Genomic DNA, 18749 nt, shown 5'->3' with positions numbered 1-18749 from the left:
TTGTGTCCTGCGTTAAGTCTGGGCCTCAAACAACCTAGATGAACTGAAGCATTTTTCTACTTTCCTTCTGACTACAGAGGGAAAAAGCTGTTCTTCATGCCGATTCCTTTCCTTGATTGTGAGAAACGGGAAATAAATTTGTATATAGCTACAACTCACATAAGACCAACATGCAAATGACAGAAGAAACTACGGAAAGAATTAAATTTTCATCTGGACTTGAAATTCTACTCAACTGATAGTTTATTCAGCTGCGTACAGATGCCTGTTTTAGAGCCGTTAAATATTTTATTAAAGTTGTTCTATATTAAGTATCAAGAAAAATAGGCTCTTTAGTTTACAAGAGAAAAATGCAAAATGTTACTGTTTTCTTATTTCCTTTAATTGGTACCATATGTACTTACCATTTCCTGTAATGGTAAGGTTGTGTGTCCTGAAATTGTCCTCGGCACTCTCCAGCCCCAAAGTGGTATAGGCTAGCAAACTGTACTTTGCTCCCCTAAAAGTGAAAGAAAAGGTACGTTTAAGACATTCTCGCTTCACATTGCTCAAGCAGTAATTAAAGAGAGTCTGGACACACATGAGAATACATTTGTGTACAAGGCAGCATCAAGGTGCAAGGCAGCACCTGTCAGTGACCACAGTCGCCACCCCGCAACCTCCTCCTCCGACAGAACTCCCATATCTCTGTTTATCCTTACAAGCCAACACTGTCCCACAGACTAGTCATCTACTTCCTAGATTTTTACCCCCATCTTCCTCCAACCTCACAACTGCCAGGCCTCGCTGCCCAGGCCAACACTATGAGGTCCCATCAGGTGGCTCTTTCTATAGCCACCTCTCTTGGACGTGCCAGCCAAGAGACTTCTTGTATGGCCACTGCTCATGAGCTGGGCTGAAGGTTACTGCTGTACCAGCAGCTGCCAAGGCCAGGAAGAAAGGTTGTGCTTTCCAAAACCTCTACATCCTGAGGATGCTAAAAACATCTTTCCTCTACTCAGACACCATGTAGCTTTTAATAGTTTTACAGCTTTTACTCTTAGCCCTAAATCACCTAGATTTGGCAACAAGTTCAAAAATTACTACAGTTATTAGAGCAACTGACGACATAAGCGTTATCTGAAAGTACAGGTTAAAAATTAAGAGGTTTTATACTGCTCTTCCATGTCGCTCTACTCTTTTCTTTTGTCTGTGTAGGCTCTTATAAAAACAGTTGTTTATATATGTATTTTTTTAAAGTATCTAATAGCTTGATTCTTCACATGCAGAAATCTATGCAGAAATCCTGCAGTCAGTTTTGTAGCATAAAGGACTCTCTCACTTATTGTGCTTACAGGTTTGAGAATGCTGTATCTTTGTTTTGCCTAGGGAAAAAAAAAATCACATTTGCAATTCAGCACAGTGCCTGTGGAATGCAATTCTTGGAATAAACTAGTATAAATTTGGTACATGTTTAACCTTTTCCCCCCAAATATTCTTCAAACCGAGTAACAGTTTTACAGTCCAGCAATGCAGTAAGAATTCCACCTGGCTAATGGCAGTTTAAACAAAGTTCACAGGAAAACAAACCCCTCAAAATCACCAACTACTCTCCCTAAGATTATCGAGCATAAGATGCTCAAAATATCTTCAGTATGGCATAAGATAGCTTAGTGGTGTAAAAGGTGAGAAGGCACTACAGAACAAGGATCACTAAAAATAGCTTTCTATCACAATATTTTTAAAAGGTTATTTTTCCTAGTAGCTCAGGGGGGAACATATGGTCCTAAAATCTTTGACTCTGCAGAGGAACAAGGCAGATGCCTACCTAACCCTAACCCTACGGAAATTAGAGGAAGAAAAGTAGCAAGTTTGTTAGCAGAGAGGTCTGTTACAAATCTATCTCAAGGGAATAGAGAGAAAATTAAATATGATACAACCTTCTGGGTGAAAAAACAGTGCTGTGAAACATTTCAAGAGGACAATCTGAAGAGAAACTCATCAGCATTTGTATATATTCCCTGCTAGACTGTTCCCTAACAAAAATTCTCCACTGATTATGTTTTGCCATGCAGTTGAGCAATACATTACCATTCTATTTAAACTGTACCAAAATGTCCAATGTCATCTCACAGATAAAACTTCTGCGCTGACTTTAAAGTGACTTTTTTTGTAAAGCATGACTAATTATCACAGCAACCTTGCCAAAAAAAATAGCTACTTCACTTTCAAAATATGCTTCACACTAACATTGTCATTCTAAAATATAACAGTCATTCCTTTCAGCCAGCTGCAATGTAATTTAGAAAAGTTTTATCTGCAAATATTTTTCAAATTTAACTGGCTAATCAAGATTGTTGACTACATTTTGCCTCTACATTTCACAGAATTAGCTAACTGCCTTAAATGGCAGTTTCTTTGTGTAACAAAGAATAATCTGCCTGCTGCATCTCATTCAGTACTTTGCATATCTATAGCATTTTTCCATGTAATAACTTTATTAAAAAAAATTAGCTCATTTGCACAACATGCCTGTGGCAAAGGCTCATTGTTAAATCTGTTTACGGATCAAGAAAGAGGCCCCAAAGTTGCCACACCGACGCTGGCGTGGGAAGGTGTAAACCCTTTCTATCGATGCATATTAATAGATCTCAGAGTCCAGAATCCGTCTCTGAATATTAATCCCACTGTTAGGAATCTCAAACTTAGTTCATTCATCCAGACAGAGTGGAGGATTTGTGACTAAAAAATAATCTAATCCGCTCACCTTTCAATCAGATCTTAAATAACAGAAAGTAAAAACAAATATAACATTCGACCGTAAAATTGAGGCCATTAAAGCATGTACTTGTCGCAAAATCTCACTATGCATTTGCCAATTCAAACACAGGATGCCAAAGCTGCACCTCCAGCCCAGAGGACAATACATAAAAGGCAATAACAACAAGTCCATGGGTAGGCCAGTTCTGCAAGTGAATAAACATGCACTTCAGGGAGTCTCTGCAATTATTTATCCAAGCAGCAACCTAGTTACGCTGGAATTCAACAGTAAAACTGCACTAAACATCATACTTCTATGACAAAAGTAAAAAGAAAAAAAAAAATATTAAGCCAGAATAGAAAATTAAGCAGGCGAGAGACTTTATAGAAATGAAAAGAGAGATAATTGAGAGTAGAGAGAATATCAGTACAACTGAAGTTAACCAACCTAAGCAACCATTCAAAGCCCTTCATCACTAAGCTTTTGCAAGGCTGACAGTGTCCTCACTAACCAGGGAGATTTCTAAGCCAAGAAGTTTGACACAGATGGATCACAGAATTTTTGAAAAACAGAGAACTTTGTCCCATGTGTGCTCTGAAACAGGGAGAAAAAAAAAAAAAAAAGGCCTGTACAAATGAAATCTACAGAGAAAAGATGTTCAAGTAATACAGAAAGTTCCCTTTTTTGTTGGAGTTTAATTTCACCTGCTGGACTGGCAGAATTCTCTGTGAATACTTGAAAGATCTCCTCTAATCTTGTAATATCTACAAGGGCTACATACCAAGGTCTTACTAATATAAATCCTAAGGGAACCTATAAAAAAAAATTACAACATATTTTCTGCCTAATAACCCATTTCTTTCCAGAAATCTTTTTCAGTCACTTAGCAAAGCCATCATTAAACACATTATAATTCATTTAACTCTGTTAAGAAAGTAACAGTCACTGTGAGATTACTATTGACAGTAGAAACAAACAACTTCAAGACAGAGGAAGGTAAAATACAATTACAATTGAAAAACCAAACGCAAAACCCAAGGGAGGAGGCAGCTGTTTGGATTGCCTACCATCTACCACGCTTCTTCCTTAAACGTCAGGCAATCTATATTCAAGCAAGTGTGGCCAGCAAATAAACTAGTGGTTATCTCTGAAGCAAATTGTGTCTAATGACAGTGTGTCATCGCTCAACTGGAGCTTGTGGGAAGCACAGCCACCTGAGATGATGCAGATTGAAAGATGCATTGCCATTAGGTGGAACACACTGGCAAGTTAGTGATAAAATTTGCTCTGCTCTGTGGTAAGAGCTCTTGGATGTGTATTTTTGATTGAAACAGTAATATCAGTATACAATAATATCATTTTGACAAAGATAGAATATGCTTGAACGTTCCTTTTTAAAATCCAGGCAAATAGATAGATGGAGCTAGACTAACACTACAATCAACACCTGGCAAGAATTAGTCATTGATTCCTCACTGTTCAGCCACAAAAAAAAAAAGTCCTTGAAAAAATTGCTTTATAGAAAATAAAAATATCAATATTTTTATTAACATCTACCATTTGGTTCTGGGCCAGCTTAAATTTCAATGAATGAGAGTAGCTAGGAAATATTAGTAGGCAATTAGCATCATTAAAAAAAATGCATGAAAGACTCAAGATCATTTTTAAAACAAAACAGGTAAATTATTTGGAATAACACTTATTTCTACAAATGGTGAAAACCAGTACAGCATTTTAAAATGTTCTGTGCTAAAGTCAATTAATAAAACCCGTGTTAAGCAGCTTGTCCCTGTAAACTGCCTCTGATTGTCCAGAGACCTACTGAAAAGCCAGCAAGCAGAATGGCCCCATGCCCACTGCAGGCACCCCAGGCACAACAAACAGCTTCCTCAGCTGCTTCAGGGGAGAGGGTACGAGCCAGATTTTTCCTGTCTATACACCGCACTTTTTTATATCACACAGCTTGGAACCTTTAGACGTGTCTGCTGGTCTATCAAGCAAAACTGGCTAGGTGCAAAAATACAGGAGAGGGAGTAAATGGGAAAGAGGAGAAATGAAGGTAGAGGAACACAGACAGACTGACAACACAAACTTAATTTCCTCCAGAGATCAAATTAAAAACATTGCAAACAGCAGTGGATTTACCAACTAGCTGTATAGCAGAAAGATAAAGCCTACTCATGTGTTTCAAGATCAGAACCAGCCCCCAACGCTGAGTGATGTGGCTGAAATTCACACCTACTTTCTCATTTCCTATTGAAAATGTAAATTTTTTTTTCATTCAGGTAAGTACAGAAATAATCACTTTCTTGGCAGTTTTCCAAAAATTTACAGTATATTCAGCTTATTTCTATATTAAAAATGATAATACTAGAATATCAATATACATGGCTTACTGAATCACTGGGTCAGTGGGCAAAAGGGATTCAGTGCTGTCTTCTTCCAGCCCAGCTTTGAGTTTCTTCCCTGTAGCTTTGCTGAGGGATGTTTTAAGCTTCTTTGCTAGTTTCTTAGGAGTGTTTGTAACACATAAAGGCTCCTCTGTACAGCAACTATACACTTCAACCTTCACCTGGAAATCTGGTCTTGCTTCATCACTGAAGGTGGAGGGGAGAAAATTTGTTAACAAACTGACTATGCAGCCAAGGAATGCTGCTGCTACTATTTATATTAAATAACATATTTCTAATCATGGAAAAAAACGTCATCAGATTCAGGCAAAGACATCAATATGGAATTAAAGACTAGAGTACACAGCAGTAACTTTGTGTTGAAGTCATGAGATTGATGTTATAATTAACCATAAACAATTGCAAACAGGAAATTCAACGTTTAGGTTAAAAACTGAAAAAAAACCCCCATGTTATGGAAATACACAGGCAAGACATTCAAACACACTTAAATCTGCCCTCTACTGTTATGCAAAAATCACATGATTGAAAACTTATCCATGTCTGTGGTCGTAAATCAGATTGAACTGTTTTAAAGATAGCTTAGTTGCACCTTATCCCCTTTTCACATTTCTGAAAAAATCCTGTCTCACTTACAATCAAAAAAAATTGTCATTCATAACTTAAGTACCTGGTGCTGTGTTCTGTCCGCAGCCTATGCTTTCTCTGTTTTCATTTCTACCGATTCTCATGTTCTCAAGCTTAGTCATCAAAACAGAAGCCTAACCTCATCTATCAGGTACAAATCATGTCATTACACACATGCCCATAACAAAATCATTCCAAAGGTTTTTACTAAAAAAAATTAAATCTTTCTTTATCTTGGAGGATACAATGCAAGTTAGCGTGCCTTTACTGCTTTTTGTTGCACTATTTCACAGAAAATGATAATGGTCAAGTCTCATTTCTGTGAAGAAGCAGATTTAAACCTTTGCCTCACTCTAAACTTGAACATGTATTTAAGAGAGTTTAAAATCTTATTTAAAGATCCACTCTCTCTCAACCACTCAGTTTTCAGGGTCTTGATTTAAAGTTTTCAGTAGTTCTAGCTTTCTAGCCAGGCTCCCTCAGGGGACTGAATCTAAATTGCTAATACAAAAAATAAAGCAGGGAAGAAAAAAAAAAATTAAGTGCCTCTCAGGACTCACTTAAAAACTATAAAGGAACAAAAAAGTACATGAGAATGCGTTTCTTCTCTTTTCCAGGTTACCTTTCAAGATTCATGAATAATTTCCTGTCTAGTATTCTTCAACTACAAGGACTGTGGCTGTAGCACATACTCATATAAGTGTAACAGAACATGAGGTGTGGAAAAGAATGCGTGGTTTGAAGAGAACTGTGACTTAGGGGAACCATAAAAAGAGACCATAGCCTGCTGTACAGAACAATACTTAAAACACTGCGTGCAATGTTCATGCCTATACTTTTATAATACTTTCAAATTTTAGTATTAATTTGATTCTGTCCTTGAGTTACAAGTTTGTTTATTGCTTTATATAAAGAAAAATGCTTCAGCATGGCAAAAATTAAAAGAAGTACCATTCAAGTGGCTCATCTACAACTAGCATCATTATATACACAAAAATAGAAGTGAGGATGCATCATCCACTGAAATTAACAGGACCTCTACTAATTAATTCCTTTTCTGTGGGCAAAACTTAGTGGACTTCGGCCAATCTTAGTCATATCCACTTTCAAAAAAATCCAGCAATATTTGTATTTCATTCAATACAAATAAATTATACTCACAAAATGGTTACATTCTCAAAACAGATATCTGTTATCGCTTTATCCACAATAGCCACCTCTGTATCAGAAACCTCTGCTCCCATCCTGAACAAACAAAAAACTGCATAGCGCTGTGATTCTGTAGAGGGCCAAAGAAATGTTTTATCAGTCATATTACACATGATAATACTAAACGCTTCCAATAACGAGTAGTAGGAGAAATGATAATTCAGACCTCTAAGGAATAGCCCTCAAATTCCTCCCACCAGATTTTATTTCATAGGATTTTATAATTGAACTATCAAAGCTGCTGTACAGGTAGACCAACATTCACAGAGAGAAAAATGCGTAGCTCTGCTCAACGTTTGCGGGTTTTTTTCTGATAATCAGAGGTAGTTTGTGTTAGAAACTTCAGAAATGTTAGTAAAAATGCAATTTTTTTTTTAATAAAACTGATTTTAAGCAAAAAAACCCAAACATTTTATCCAAAGCCTGTCTCGTTTTATGAATGTACTATACAGGATTAGACTATTTTACCATGCTTAGCCCCTCTGACCCTATTGAAAATCAAAGTGAAATCAATGCCAGGTGACAGCTGGAAAAGATTTAGAGTTAATCTCCATGACACAGCAAAATGCATGTATTTGAAGACTATTCAATAATCCACTCAACACCAACAGACAACTTTCATTTAAATTTCTAACTATAAACAGACTCCAATGGACAAGACGTAGCACAACAAGCTTAATCAGAAGTCTCTCAGCTCTCCATTTAATAACAATACTGTTCTGTTACTTCCTCTGGAATTTCTCCTCAGAAGGACGACTAGGAGACGGGGTTCAAACATACAGAACTACAGGACTTTAACTCAACTTGCGACAATCAGCAAGTTCAAGTTAGAGCAGCTACACAACAGTAAAACATGGATCTACTGAAAGGTCAAACAAGGGGCTGAAATGTGTATGGACTTCTCCACCCAGTTTAAATTTACAGACATAAGCAATTATCACAGTAGTTCATTACATCTTACATACTTTCTTTATTGCTGAAGTGATCAGAGCCTTTCCACATTAATGGAATTCGAATATCTAAAATGAAGAAAAAAAAAAAAAGGGAGAGAAATTAAGTTATAGCAAATAATGGAGAACCGTGACCAAAACAAATTACAAAAAGATCCTTGTTTCTTTTCCTGATGTTCTGTAGGCAACAGGACCTTCTAGCCAAAGAACAGCAAAACTATTTCAAATTTATTACCCATGTAAAAAGAAAATTCATCAATTAGTTCAATTTGAAGGGACATTTTCTTTTAGAAATTATGCTAGGATAAAGAATATTTTAAATCTCATTTGAAAGTACCTGAAATAGCATTTCAGATTGGCTGGATAACACAGTTTTGAGAGTTGTTCTCAGAACTCAGAGGTTCAGTTCTGAGTCCATTATTATTCACAGATGTAAACTGAAACCCTGCTGGCCTTGTGCTGGAAAGCACTGCAAGAAGAAAAACTTCCTGTTTTAATGGAAATGACTGGGATACTTATACTGCAAATACTTCAGTCTTGCTTTGCTAACCACAGAGAAAATATCACTTGTAATTACATTCCCAGTTAGAATTTTCTTAGTTGGCACACAAAGAGTTTAGAAATCTTTATTTTTTTTAAAACCTCAAAAATATCCACCTACATCAAAACCATAGCAGAGAGGCAATTACAGAACCATTCCTTTAATGGTTCATTTTAATATAAGGACATTATTCACTTCCACAAATTTTCCAGGTTATCTACGCAATCCAACACAGTACTGAGTGAATGAATTACACATTTTCCCTCAGTTTTGAGGACTCCAGTTTAGACACAGCATTTCTTAGGGATCCCTTGTTAAAAGACAAATGCAGTGGGGGCTTTATAAATCCAATGTTGTTTTTTTAAGTACAACAGTGTTGTTTAAAGATATATGCAATATATTAAGTGACACATGATGGCAGCAGCGAACAGCACAAGCTCAATTGTCTATTGATAAAAATCTCCGATTTTGTTACAAAGGAGCATTGCTGACTCCAGTGTGGATATTCACATGAAGCTGGTGGAAAAATCCACACATAGTATATGCTAATATGCAAAACAGTAGTGGAACTTTGTCAACAGATTGTCATGTGTTTCTACTGGGTTTTAACCACAAAACTTCTGGTTGATTGAAATGAAACCGCATTTAGTCACTCTGTTTCAGAAGTTACATTAAATGAAAAATTTAAGTTAATTTTGATTATGAGACATTATGCACACTGTTTCAATTTTGAAACTTGCAAATTCATCTATTTTTAAGTGTTCATGAAAACTAATGAATTTTCAACAGTGAACTGCCAGCATACAGCTTTAGACTACCACAGATTCCTAAAATTCAGTATGTCACCACGTTCTGAAACTGCCTCTCACTTCTAAAGATGCATTTGCATCGCAAACATTTCCAAAACTAGTTAGTTTTTTAAAATAAGGAAACAGAGTTTCATTAAAACAGTTATAGAAGTCTCTCTCAAACTTTAAAAATGCATATATATTTATCTCTGTTGGAGATAAAGCACAGCATGTTCCTTTTCTAGAAAACAAAGACCTTCAATTTACACAAAGACACGAAAACAGAGTTACAATAAAAGCCTTTTTTTCATCTTTAACCACAGCAACCTCTGAATGACAATATCAATGCATTCAATAGGTCTTGTTAAAAATCAGAACACTAGATTAAAGATTACCTCTGTATGCCACTTTCAATATCATGCTAGCTGAAAAAATTACACCTTAGCCAGAAAATCATCAGGATATAGATAGTCAATTGCTTGAACAAGTTTAACATGATACTTGTAAATCAGTTATCAATTCATTCTTGGACTGAAAGTGCTGCCATTCATCACAAGGAAAAAAAAAATATCAATTTTCATACACCTTAATTTCAGTTACCATTAGCTACAAATCCATGTGGATTCAAATTGGGTACATTCAAGAACTACAATTAGTCGGATTTAAAGCAAATGATTCCTTTATAAAATCACTTTAAATTATGATTATCTTTTTTGATCAACATTTAATGTATTGTCTTCTGACAAAACAGTTGATTGATAAGAGAACATAAATTACACAATTTATTCACATACATGGGGATAAATAAGTAAAAATGATAGAAGAGTGAAAACCTGTGGATTAAGGAACACAGTCCCCACACAGTGTCTGACGTACAGTTGTTTTCGGTAGGATTACATTCCTCAGTACTCCTGCATTACTGTTTCTGAACTCTTGGTGTTGGCCATGTGATCACACTTATTTTGGTAACAGTCTAAGCTCTGGCATGTACTAAACATATGATCCATTAATACATTTATAAGTGGATGGATTTCTTTCCCCTAAAAAGTCTTCTCTATATCTTCAATTCTTAAATTGCCCTGTGCCCTGTCCTATAGCATGGACTACCACTCGCTCCTCATTTCCAGCCTCTCCCAGACAGTTCAGTCACCACATCTCTTGATTCCTGCTGCTTGTACTCTCAGTTGCGCACCCAACAAGGCAGGCACGAGCACTGAGCTTTCCAAACATGCAGGGCAACTCCGTTTGCAAATTCACTGAAGGATGGCATCCAAGAAAGGAGTAATGCAGCATGCTCCATGTGCTTTGCAAGGACTGGGAAAGACAGGGAAAGAAGAATAATGGGACATTACAGATGTGAATGTACTGCAGGTGTGGAAGCAGACAGGACGTGATTTGGCATGCTAAATGGACAGAGAGTAATGGGTCAGAAGACAATGCAAGAGAGAACCAGAAAGTCATATATTAACGTCATCTCAGGATCTCCCAATCATATCTTGCCCAGCACGAACAAGCCTGTCCCTACAACTACTTCTCATGTAACACAGTTCTCTGATTCTCAGGCACACACAGACAAAAATAAGGAGTTGTTAACAGATCTACAGAAAGTATAAATCTCTCAGCAGAGACAAAGAAGAACGTTCAGGCTTTCCTGCTTTACAGTGGACCTGGCTAGGCTTCCTGACATGAGTACATGAAGGGGGGCAAGACATGGCAGCATCCTGGCACTCACAGACTTGAGTTCACAGTGAGGCAGCTGATGCCTCTTTCTCTTCTTCACCTCAATCTATGCCATGCTTCTGAGGATCATAACCTCTAGTTTGAGAGCCGCTATTTTAGTAACAGGACAAAATAATTAACAGATGGCAAATAATAGGAAGTGGTGCGTTTCACTCTTCTATTCTCTTGCCCCACCGAAAAGACCTAGCTAAATGTTTCATATTCTAAACACATTTTGCACGATAGAAATAAAGTCCTTGCACAATTCTGATTTTCTAAAGATAACAAAAGTGTAGTAAGTGATCCTAAAGCCTTCACTATGGATAACTCCCATAAATCCAGAGAAAGGTGTAACCACACCACAGACAGGCAAACAGATGCTTTCATCCAACTACCAGAAGGAGGAAAGACAGATACACATTCTGCAAACAGCTGTGCTGGCAGAAAACATTATTGAACCATGTGCTCATCACTCTTCTTCTACTAGAAGTTAACTTGCTTAAAGATATGTCAAAATATGCAGAATTAACTTAAACAATTTAAGGAGTGACTCGTGCTATGTTATTTTATTTTTAATGAAGCAGGTCAGGAAACACAAACAGATTTGTCAGCAAAGCTAGCAGAACAGCCACAATGAATAACTACAGGAATGCTGAACATAGTAACATACCCTATTGGCACAGGCAAAAACCAATATAAATACATAGTGCTGAATCACAGAATCACAAGGTTGGAAAGGACCCATTGGATCATCGAGTCCAACCATTCCTAACACTCCCTAAACCATGTCCCTAAGCACTTCATCCACCCGTTCCTTAAACACCTCCAGGGAAGGTGACTCGACCACCTCCCTGGGCAGCCTGTTCCAGTACCCAATGACTCTTACTGTGACGAATTTTTTTCTGATATCCAACCTGAACCTCCCCTGACGGAGCTTCAGGCCATTCCCTCTTGTCCTGTCCCCTGTCACTTGGGAGAAGAGGCCAGCTCCCTCCTCTCCACAACCTCCTTTCAGGTAGTTGTAGAGAGTAATAAGGTCTCCCCTCAGCCTTCTCTTGTCCAGGCTAAACAACCCCAGCTCTCTCAGCCGCTCCTCGTAAGACTTGTTCTCCAGCCCCCTCACCAGCTTTGTTTCTTGTTCTTCTCTGAAGCTTGAGAACAGGCTAGGAAGCAGTGTACCTGCATACTGGAAATCACGTATTCTTGTTACTAGTTTGCATTGAGGCTATGCCTTTTCTGTAGTAATGTAATCTAAATAACATCTGCATACTAGTGATAATTCTGCCCTTAGCTTGTCTTTGGGGGGTGAAAAAAAAAGTTATCAGCACATTTACACTTATTTAGCTTTGAAATGTACTCACTGTTCAGTGACAAACAGAAAAAAAGTATTTCCCACTACAGAAGTTCCTGAAAGTAAAATGGTAATACTAAACACGATCTTCGAAAGCACGTGTGTGACTTAAAAGCACAAGTCCCCTTGATGCACAACAGGATTTATGCCCATGAAATGCATGAAATGCCCATGATTTATGCACATACACACTTGAAAAACACTATCTCATTTGTATAACTTGTATTACAAGTTACTGTTGAGCCAATTGGCTTCTATATTTAACTGACTACCCACACACTTACCTGATATAGCAACCTTTGCTCTGCATGCCACTCGGTCTCTTTTACCATTTTCTGAAGATCTGCCAAAAAAGAAGAAAAGATAAATGAGGTTTGAGATCTGTGCATTTAGACTTATAAAAATCAGCCCCTTAAGCATTAAAAAGTTTCAGGTTTTTCGTATTATAGCTCATTTCAAACGCTTTTCTTTAAAGTTAAATTTGGTATCTCTGGTTTAAGATACGAGTCATTACATTCTTGAGGATAATCTGGAAGGAAGGTTTATTTTCTTAATCCCCTAGAAGGTTTTACTACAAAGCTTGTTTAGCCTGGGTGTAAAAGACAAGTACATTCATTTTCCTTGTCTTTTTCAGCTTCAACAGAACCAACTATGTTATCAACTTTCCCCGTCCTGTACACATCAATGAACAGGCAACTTAATTTATCCGTTCTATTATTGGTTACAGAATTGCCTCCTCCTCTATTAATAAAGACCAATTACAAAATGTTGCTTTCTTAATATTGTGATTTTACATGCAGGCAGACAGATTGCCAAGTAGCCAGAGTGTAGATCTCAAAGTCAACCTTAAATTGAATCAAACCAGTTGGTAAATAATAAGTAACAATAGAGGTCTCCTTGTATCTGCCACTGTTCGTAACACCTAACCAGATAAGGTGAAATGAAAATTTCTAGCTGCTACCAAGACCCTAACTTCCTGAGACAGTTATAAAATTTTCAGGACTCACAGATTACTGACCCATGTAACAAGAACAGAATATTCTAGAGTTTTCAAGTGACTTTTGTTATTTCTCAGCCATCTTCATCTTATCTGGATTAAGCTTAAGCCAAATTCCAGTCTTGGGCAAATACTGAAAAAAAAAAAAAACCCTGCAAATGCACTATCAACTATCAAAAACATGATCTAAATGGTAAAGAAATAACTCCATAGTATAGATCTCTTCTAATAACCTCCACTGACAATTCAAAGGACCCCTTAAGACAGAACTCTAAGCAATGCATGACAGACAACTCAAGGAAACAATGCAACAGACTGTGACTGTTCAGATATCTCCAAGTATCTCTGCCCTGTTCTGGACATATGCCATCACCATTTGTGGTCACTGATACCAAAGACCAGGAGTTGAGAACATCAGCATATAAACACACTTGATATTATTCCACAGTTAAAAACATAAATAAAAGATGAATCATTATAAAGGCCTTCATCTTAGTAGGAAAAACCAATACAACTACAATAATTGCACAATACCACAAGCTGTAAGTGGTAGTTTTCAAAATCAGCTTTCATGACAATAGTCAATATATTCAGAAAATGCGATTCTTTCCTTCATTAAATTTCTCCTATAAGACCACATTGCTGAAAGCAAGAAGCAGCAGATCGTTCCTATATATACAATTAACTGGAGCTAAGCACATACTTGAAGAGTTTCTACGCTAAATTGCAATATAATATTTCATTAAAAAAATAAAGTAATAACCTGAGAGCAGTAGTGTCTCTGCACCATGACTCCCAACACTGCATCCAAAATATATTCCATTAGGCAAAAATATATAACATTATTCAAATAAACCACATAAACTTTAGCTTATTCAAGAGTCAAAATGTGAAAACATTTTCAACTAAACTGATTTTCCTTCATCTTTATCATTGTACTTTTTTATTACTTTGCTGTAGTTAACAGAAGTGGCCAGCAGAGGGTACCAATTAACCATGATGACTCCATCAATAAAGGGACCTTAATGACAACAGAAGGAATGAAAAGTAGAAATAGATGTATTTTGACTTGGATAGTTTTGATTTGTTCCTTCTGACTTGGTTGTGTACTTTTTATACGCAGAAGATAATCAAGAAATATGTCTATTGTGTTACCTGATACGCAGATGCTGAATTATAGTTTAATGTCAATGTTAAGGTCAATAAATTGTAACGAGACAAATATTACTTTTATTTAATTTTCTAAAGTAAAAAGATGATACTGGAATTGTTCTATAAAGTAATGTTTTAAGGTGGCAGTAATGTATGTTTGTATGGGGGAAGACAGAAAGGTTTAAATCCACTTTCCTAGAGAGGACGCTAAGAATTAATACAAGCACAAGTCTGTTTCATAATGCTCCTTTCGAATTTGAGCTGTTACTCACTGTTCTTCAGTTTTGCATGAGACCAACTCTTCTTTTTGGTTCTGTAGCTCTGTCCTGTAGGCACGTATACGCGCATTGCAAACCATCAGGTTTTTAACCGCTTGAACGAGTTGGTCTTTTTGTGTGCTCACTGCAAGTAGTTTACAGATGCCTTCTCGCATGCGAATTTCAAAGTTAATCTTCTCTTGGATGTCACATTCCTAGATATGCAAAAACCAAACAAAGGACTAAACAAAAACCCAATAACAATATCCTGAATTTTTAACAAGCTCTACTTATTTCACAGTTGGGATAGAAAGTGGTAGATTTTAATTATATGCAGGTGTTATGATGGTTACTAAATGTAAAATGTTCTCTCTTCAGGAACAAAAGAGTAAAACAGGATGTAATGCATTGACTGTATGCATTATATGCATTATGAGTTTTTTAAGGTATCATAAAAACTTCTGGGAAATCAACTTCTTCTTATGTACTTTCATAGAAAACAAACGTTTATAATTGTGCATCATTCCTCACTCTATGTCAGTGTGGAGGTCAATACACACCAAGCCAGAAGATAATTAAGGTGAAGGATCACGGACAGTTTGCTGTCTCTCAAAGGGGCACTAGACACCATTGGTGACTCTGTTACACATTTCCTTTTTAGGTGGCCATCCCTGGCCTAACCAAATATTTCTGATAAAAATAGAGTGTTGTCACTGTATTGCAGGGTTCCAAATTGCATTGCTAATACATTGCAAGTGGGTAGTTAGTGAAGCTTTTTCAACACTAAGCAAGTGTGCCAACTGCCTCAGGAATTAAAAGCTTCGTGTCAGTTTTCAGTTTCATAGCACATCTGAACTCAAAACAAGTGCTTTGCCAATGGATCTATGAGCAATTGACCAAAACTCATGTTACAGTAATTTGAATTTACCAGTTCAGTATTTCAGTGCATAGAAAAGTACTGGCAACTGCTCTGCCTCAAACCTCTAAACAGAAGGGAACAGATTTCCCCACAACTCAAGTACCTGAGAAATCCTGAACCCATGAAAGCAGTAACATGGACAATTGTCTTCCTCACTTGGGACTCACTCTGTCATTATCTGCCTTTGACACGAGAAAGTGACCCTTCATAGCTGTCACAAGAGGCAGGTGGAAGCTCACCATGTAGTCACCACCCATTCCCTCCCAACTTCGTGGGAGTGGATTTTATTGTTTTTGAAGGCCTGGTGCCATTATGTAAAGATTCCCAGAGTTTCAGCTGCTGCTCCATCTGCTCGCAGAGATTTCTCCTTCCAAATTACCCTCCTTTGTCACCCTAAAGGAAAAGCAGCTCTGGTCCATAAGGCATACTCAACACCAGCAAATCAACGTGCTCAAGCTGTAATACTCTACTACACAGCACCCAAAACACAGCTGAGTCCCAGTCACCTGAGCACATGCCTATAAAAAAACAGAGGTTATCAGATCCCTTCAGTGGTGCAAGACTCTCGTCGTATTTCCCACCTCTTCTGCTATAGTCACCAAACTCATTCTTGCTAAAATGGGACCTAGAGCTGTACAGAAGGATCTTGTGCCCTACATCAAGACCCAGCAAGTTGCTAAGCCCCCATACTCACAGTTTCTCAGTTTCCTCAGCTAATAAAAAGGGTGAGTTCCCTCCACTCAAGACAATAAAGACCCCAGGCTGGTGCAATCAGGCAACGCAAGACAGATACACGTTCCACTGAATTTGCCGGTGTTTAAGACAATTTAGTGGCATGGTAAGAACATCGATAATGACTGGACACCACCATGAAGGAGGACATCAGTAAACTACAAAGGAGTCTCCAGAAACTAAGAACTCTCAATGTGAATCTCCATCAGAAGTGTTTGGAACATGCACAGCTTACCATAACACAGGTTCTCTGGCCACCAGTTGGTTGTATGGTGGTGAGTAGCTTCAAAGCTCATGTCAGAGGTGTTTTAGCTCTACCGGTATTCCCTACAGTCAATATATGAAGACCTGGGACTCCATATGGCACCACAGACTACCCCTTCCCTCCTCTCAGATTTGCTTTCTGAAGTTTCAATCACAACTGATGCAGGATAAAGCAGTGCACCTATACCTCCACATCTCTAGCACCTCCTTCTCTATCCATGCTTTTTTTGCCAGCGCTCATCCCACAAGGAAAGGAGAGGCCAATAGCTTGCATCAATGTTCTTTTATTCCAAGTCAGATTTTACACAGCTATGAAAAGCTAAGCAAGGCACACACCTGCCCCTAAGAAATAATTGCTTGTTCTTTGAGCCTAAACTAATACATCAGTTGTTACAAAGCTGAATTTCATCTCAAAAGAGTGAATTAGCACTTCCCTCTAACATTTCCCAAGGTAACAGGCCTCTCACAGACGCAGCAGAGACTGCAGCTCCTCCCCAGGTCTTTCACCTGGGACACAATTATGGTGAGGAAATAAACTCTCCTAGTTTGAAGCATCTGCATGTATCAATATCAGGGCTTTCAGAACGACACAAGATTCAGTCCATGCTACAACCCCACCATGCACAGCTGAAATAGCCTGGACTAGCATTAAATGGTTGTTGGGCCATAGCTGAAATAATTGCACCATACTCATCTCATTTGAGGGACTGACTTAGCAGCCCGTTTTGGAACATATGAAAATCTTCATGTCTACAAAAAAAAACCTGGTCAGAGTATTCTGTTGGGTTTTTTTTTCCTGCTAGTTCCTTCTAAATATACGAGCACACCATCTGGACTTGGAGGAATGACACAGCACTGTTTTGCCATATGCTGTCTACTAATGCACTGTTTCCCTTGTGGTCTCCATCTTTCCCCTACCAGTGGCAGCATAACCCAGACAAAAGAACTAACAGCTGTGGAGATTTTCAGCCCCATGCTCCAGAACTGCCTGAGCAGTTCTTTCAGAAAGAACCTTTGTGTCCCCCACCTAAGTATACAAAGAATACAAGAAATTTTAAAGGATTTCTATTTTCATATAGGTGATAAGAGTCACAAAACAAATCACAGAATGGGTTGGGTTGGAAGGGACCTTAAAGACCATCCACTCCCAAACCCCTCTGCCACGGCCAGGGACACCTTCCACTGGATCAGGTTGCTCAAAGCCTCATCCAACCTGGTCTTGAACACTTCCAGCAATGGGGCTTCCATCACTTCTCTGGGCAACTTGGGTCAGTGCCTCCCCACCCTCACAGAAAAAAAATTCTTCCTAATACTTAACCTAAATCTCCCCCTTTTCAGCTTAAAAAAATATATGGACACTACTGAAGGCAGGACAGATTGAAACTTCACTTTATTTAATTGATATCTTAAATACAGGCTTTCCGAGTCTCGTTCCAAGGCACACTTCTGATTTACCACCGCAGTGGCTTGCATCTAAACCCCACAGGTCTGCTCCAGTTATTTAAAATAAGCAAGCAGTCAGGCAGTGAATGTTCTCCTACAACACAGGCTGTGAAGCCCATGTCCCAGCTTGGGGACTGCTCTACCCAGACATAGAAACGAGCGTTTGAGGCAGCTGACAGCAACAGCTTTACAGACACAGCAAAATTGAACTAATTCAGGTTTTTGAGTGAATCGAGGTTTAAAGAAACTGATGAGCAGGAAGTCAATGGCTGAAGGATTAAAGAGCTAGAAAGGAGATCCTGAAGAGGTGTGTGGGCTCAGCCCCCTCTGCCTGGGGACTGCGGTTGCCCCTGCTCCCACAGACCCCAGCCCCCAGCTCCAGGCCCCAGATCCAGCCTCCAGCCCCCAGCAACCAGCCTCCAGCCCTCAGCTCCCAGCCCCCAGCAACCAGCCTCCAGCCCCCAGCAACCAACCTCCAGCCCTCAGCTCCCAGCCCCCAGTTCCAAGCTCCAGCCCCAGCTCCAAGCTCCAGCCCCTAGCTCCAAGCTCCAGCCCCCAGCTCCAAGCTCCAGCCCCTAGCTCCAAGCTCCAGCCCCCAGCTCCAAGCTCCAGCCCCCAGCTCCAAGCTCCAGCCCCTAGCTCCAAGCTC

The 18749-nt window shown here is 38.6% G+C and overlaps 1 protein-coding gene across 2 annotated transcripts in view; it reads right to left on the bottom strand.

Moving 5' to 3' along the window:
- RTKN2 (rhotekin 2) overlaps positions 1-18749 on the bottom strand; it is a 202326-nt gene that overhangs the window by 34799 nt on the left and 148778 nt on the right. For both annotated transcript variants that reach the window (XM_054070960.1, XM_054070961.1), the window contains 6 exons: positions 14758-14957; positions 12621-12679; positions 7953-8006; positions 6940-7057; positions 5137-5337; positions 405-499 (listed from right to left, as the gene is read on the bottom strand). In XM_054070960.1, coding sequence (XP_053926935.1) covers positions 405-499; positions 5137-5337; positions 6940-7057; positions 7953-8006; positions 12621-12679; positions 14758-14957 — 727 coding nt within the window. The remainder of the gene's footprint in view (positions 1-404; positions 500-5136; positions 5338-6939; positions 7058-7952; positions 8007-12620; positions 12680-14757; positions 14958-18749) is intronic.

The sequence above is a fragment of the Cuculus canorus genome, chromosome 7 (genome assembly GCF_017976375.1).
Source record: "Cuculus canorus isolate bCucCan1 chromosome 7, bCucCan1.pri, whole genome shotgun sequence".
NCBI lineage: Eukaryota > Metazoa > Chordata > Aves > Cuculiformes > Cuculidae > Cuculus > Cuculus canorus.
This window is presented reverse-complemented; position numbering and strand designations above follow the sequence as displayed.